This window comes from Geospiza fortis, unplaced genomic scaffold (genome assembly GCF_000277835.1).
Source record: "Geospiza fortis unplaced genomic scaffold, GeoFor_1.0 C13947729, whole genome shotgun sequence".
NCBI classification, from domain to species: Eukaryota; Metazoa; Chordata; class Aves; order Passeriformes; family Thraupidae; genus Geospiza; species Geospiza fortis.
This window is the reverse complement of record NW_005055775.1, coordinates 1,433-6,333: the sequence shown is the minus strand read 5'-3', so window position 1 is coordinate 6,333 and position 4,901 is coordinate 1,433. Positions and strand designations below refer to the sequence as shown.

The 4,901-nt window shown below is 37.4% G+C and overlaps 1 protein-coding gene across 1 annotated transcript; it reads left to right on the top strand.

Moving 5' to 3' along the window:
* Positions 1–102: 102 nt before the first annotated feature.
* CDC42EP3 (CDC42 effector protein 3) lies at positions 103–3,597 on the top strand. Its single transcript, XM_005431492.2, has 2 exons — positions 103–190; positions 1,494–3,597. The coding sequence occupies exon 2, from the start codon at positions 1,770–1,772 to the stop codon at positions 2,529–2,531; it is 762 nt and encodes a 253-aa protein (XP_005431549.1). The 5' UTR covers positions 103–190; positions 1,494–1,769; the 3' UTR covers positions 2,532–3,597.
* Positions 3,598–4,901: the final 1,304 nt, after the last annotated feature.

The following is a 4,901-nucleotide window of genomic DNA, read 5'->3' as shown; positions in this document are numbered from 1 at the left end:
TTTCCTGTTTCATCTTCCCCAACATCAAATTATTGAACTTCTTTTGTATTTCAGCTTTAACCTGTTTACATCTGATATATTTTGTGGGGGAGAGCTCTTCAACATTATCAAAGTGCAGTAGATACCTGGTGGGAATCAAAAAACCAAAGCACTGACCTGGCTAGACTCCCAGCTTCCCTTGTGATGCACAGTTAAGTACCCAACTGTAGGAACTAATTACTGTGGTTAAAGGATTTGTTAAAATGCTTAAATACTTCTTGACAACCTGGGTGTGTAGCCGTACAGTGCTAAGTTTTAAACCTGGTGATTCATACTGGGCTTAATTTGGTGAAGGAAAAACCCTGCCAGTGCATAAGTAAAAGGAAGCAAAAGTAGCCCTTGTTACAGCCAGCTTCCCTCCTCTTATGATAGAGAACAGTCTTGCTGTGTAAAAGCTGTAATCTCCTTGGCACAGTGGGGGTGGTGATGGACAAAGGGTGACGGATTTGTAGCTGAGTATTCTAATGAGAGCAGGGGATCTGTGGTGCATGGATTAATAGAAGAATGTATAAAAATGTTCAGGAGAAAAAATGTGTTAATTCTGTGTGTCTAAGAGTTAGGAACTGATACTATAAGGAAGAAATATACCATTAAAGTAATAAAAAAGAGTGTTTTTCAACGGCTTTTTGACTTAATAGCCTGTTAGCCCTTGTTAGCTCTATCAGACCTTTCAAAGACCACATTCTAGTAGGACAACATGGTTTGCAGAGACTGTTAAAATTGGTTGCACAGAGCAACTCCAAATCACTGTGGCCTCATGGTCTGCATAATTCATGAGCTAGTCTATAACTAGTTGCTATGAAGAATTAATGTAGCTTAAAGAATATAGTCACAAGAATCAGTCTCCTCTAAAGCATGTGAGTTTGGATGTTCCTAACAAATTGTAAAGACCTGGAAGAGCTCTTTTTTCTAGTTCCTAAAGCTATATGTTTAAATGGGCACAGTTGCTGGAAATGTTACAGTTTGTGAGTGTTCCAGCACTAATTGGAAGTATCTGAATGCTAATCTGATTACCCAGTTATCTAAATCAAGGGAGTCTACTCCATATCCAAAACCGTTTTCTGAATGACTGTCAGTCTTCCTGGATCTACCAAAAACTTAATATTGTTGAATGTTATATATGTGTTTCTTCACGTGCTCTTAAAGGTCAGCGTTTTGAATGCCACAATAAGGAGAAGAAAGATTGAGATAGTGATATTTATCAAATGAATTGTTCTCAGCAACTGTGTCTAAGAAGTCTGACTTCAAAAAAAGCTATGGAGTCAGAGAAAGGTTAGGTGACCCTTGTTAATCTGAACTCTTTTATCCTGCCTAATGGAGGGAAGCAACATCATAAAGCTAATCTGTAGGCTGGAACTGTCAGTACCATTACTAATTTTGGGGTTTGGTAAAAACAAGACTGAATGAACCATGAAAAATAAATTAATGATAACCTTATTTTGTATCCCATGCAGGTTTTCTCAAGTTGAGGAAGTAGCAGGGCATTTGGTTGGTACCTGACCCCAAAACCTGTGCTCTACCTTGCTAAGAGCTGATGTGGGAGACGTTTACCTTCACATACTCCACAGTTCTCTGCATCAGAAGAATAAGAGTTTGTGCGCAAGAGTGGTTCAAGATGACGATGTAACATTGCTAACACTGAAGGTCTCCTGAGAAGAACTGGCTTTGTAAGAGGCTTCTCCTTCCCTTTTGTTTTTTTTAAACTACTTCTCTCAGAAACTACAAGCAAGATGCCAGCCAAGACACCCATCTACTTGAAAGCTGCTAACAATAAGAAAGGGAAGAAATTCAAATTAAGGGATATCTTATCTCCTGATATGATCAGTCCTCCACTTGGAGATTTTCGTCACACCATACACATTGGAAAAGAGGGACAGCATGATGTTTTCGGAGACATCTCATTTTTGCAGGGCAACTATGAGCTGTTGCCTGGAAATGAAGGTGAAACCAGAGTTAGCCAGTCTGGTATCCACAATGAATTCTTAAGGGCAAACAGCACTTCTGAATCCATGTTTACAGAAACTCCATCGCCAGTGCTCAAAAATGCTATTTCCCTTCCTGCCATTGGGGGTTCTCAAGCCCTTACACTGCCTTTATTGTCACCAGTGACATTTAATTCAAAGCAAGAATCCATCAGGTCATCCAGAAATCCTAGGCTTAGCTGTGAGCCAGTAATAGAAGAAAAACTGCAGGAGAGAGGTAAAGAGATGGAGGATGAAGAAACATACAAAGATGACATATGGGGACAAAATGGTTCTTCTTCACATTTTACTAACGGTAGCGACAGTCACTCATCCAGCTTTTCTGAACGATGCACGGATTGGCAAACAGTGGATTTACTGGATGACAGTCAGCTTTCATGTGAACTAACCAAGACTAAGTCCGAAGAATCCCTTTCAGATCTTGCAGGCTCTCTTCTCTCATTACAACTTGACTTGGGGCCCTCACTTTTGGATGAGGTGCTCAATGTAATGGACAAGAATAAATCTTAGAACTGGTACTCCCTTGCTTCTTTATAAGTGATTCACTTGAAAACAAATAAAATACCACAGTTCAAAAGCAGATGCTTAAAAATCAGCTGTATTTGCGGTTGTATGATGAATTTTCTAAAAATATTCTTGAAATACTATTTTTTTACCTGTTGTTTTTCACGATTTTTATTACACTAAATTCTCATATCAGGAAGGTAAATTTTAATAATCAGTTTGAGCAAATACAAAATGTTTTTAAGTACCAGTATTAATGATCAGAAACTTAAGAAACAGTGTTTGAGGATGATACTGATTGTGACATTTGCTTAGTTCACTTCTACAGGCTTCTGAATATGTGAGAATCTCTTAATGTCAGAAAGGAGAATGATACTAATTATTCACTTTTATAAGTTATTATAATATCACTTTACATGTAGGCCTCTTTCTAGAACCTTGTGTTTGAGGGTTTTATAGTGTTTTTCTTCATTTTGCATAGTACCATTTCTGTTATAAATTCACCATAACTACTTTCTTGGTCTTATACTACAGCTCTGAATTCAGTTGTGAACAGTTTGAAGGCTTTTTTGGCTTGAATAACCTGGTCCAGAGTCTCAGTTGCTTTAAATGAGTATGCACAAATTTACACATGTTGAGGCTTGGGCCTGACATTGTATATGAAATGTTATGTTGTAAACAGGTGACACATGCAAGATATTATAGTTAAATTATTTTAAAAGTTGAAATATATTTTCTGTGTGCATATTGGCTTTATACTGCAGAGCCTACACATACAGTATCTCATCAAAATACTTGCTTGGCATTATTGGTGCTCTTCTGAAAATTGTATATTTGTGTGTTTGAAGAGAAATATGTATTAATAGTCCTTGCTTTTTTCTTCATTTACTTCCACAACATGCTTAAACTTGCAAGTGGTTATTTTACTTTTTGAAGAAGGCACTGGTTATTCACAATGCTAGTGATGTGTGCAGCAGCAGCCAATGTTTGCAAAATGTGGATCCTTCAATACAGTACCTACATAGATTGCATAAATACCTTGTGCAATACAATAAAAACCCCTTTAAATTCCTATGTCTCTGTGATTCACTACACAGCCTCACCAAAACACAAAGTTTTTTTTCTGCTGTAAGGAAACAGACTAGTTGCAGAAATATGAGACCAACGGGCAAATCAATTCTAACTTAATTCAGCTGATTTCTCCAGTTTAGTCCCTGAGGTTTTAAGGGCAAACTCCAAGCAGATAGGACCCTCTGGAATATATATACTGATTTAAAGTAGTGGGAGATAAGAGAGTAATACTTTGGGCCCAGTGAAGGTAGTGGCAGAGTTCCAGTAGCTTTCACTGAAATCTTTAGTTAAAATCCCAACACAGTTTGTAGACTGTTCTTCATTAGATAACTTTATTTATCTGTATCTTCCTATAAGAACATGTACCTCATGGATTATTTAGTACATACTATTTATCCTTAAAATTTCTAGGGGATCAATGCCAAATAATAATGTTCCTTCAGCATGGTTTAGGAACACAATCTTAACCCCTGTTAAACACATCTGCTATTGTAGCTGCATGTCTCATTAATGCACAGTCTCCCCCATATTATTCCTATAAGTGAGGAAATGAGATGTAGAATGCCCAGGAACTGTTTATTTTTAAGATAATGTTTAATTGCCTTTAACTTCATATTCTCTGTGTAAGCCTGTATCAAATTTCCCATGTATTCATAATCCAAGAAGAATGGTGGTGACTGTGGTGCTTTTTCTGTTTTAGAAAGCAGATTCAAAGCTCTTCTTGGCCACGTTTCTTATGAGACCTGGGGATTTAGAACCTAAGGAGAATTCAGGCCAAAACTTTCACTGGAAAAATCTGTCACTCATTAGCATAGGGGAAGTTTAGGTGAAATAGGGAATGAGACATTTTCTGTGTAAACCAGCTTCAAATACCATGATTAGAACATTAAAGTATTTGCTGAATGGAAAGTCATTATCTTTTAGGGCTTTCCAAGAAAGTATTCTCTAGAAAGCAAAACCAGATTATATTAGCAGCTGTTGCAGTCATGTAATTTTTGCTCTGTCCTGTTTTATACTTTATTTCCTGGCTTAGCCTGCTGAAAAGTGTCCCACTATTGCAGGATTTTTTGGTCTGTATTATCCTTTCTATGTCATTGCTCTTCTAAATTTGTAAATCCTTAAGTCTTGTGATGAGGGTGGGTGGTCTGAACTAAAATAATAGCCATTGCTCCAGGCAAAAAACCTACTGTGTTGTGGAGGAGAACCTTTCCTCACATCAAGAACAGGACCTTTGTGCTGGCAAAGCAGATTGCATATTTCTTTAAAGCTTTCTTGTTACTTCCCTAAGAAGCTGGATCCCTGAAT

What these genes read in the sequence shown, in the direction of transcription:
- CDC42EP3 (XM_005431492.2), top strand. Translation starts at nt 1,770, where the DNA reads ATGCCAGCCAAGACACCCATCTACTTGAAAGCTGCTAACAATAAGAAA.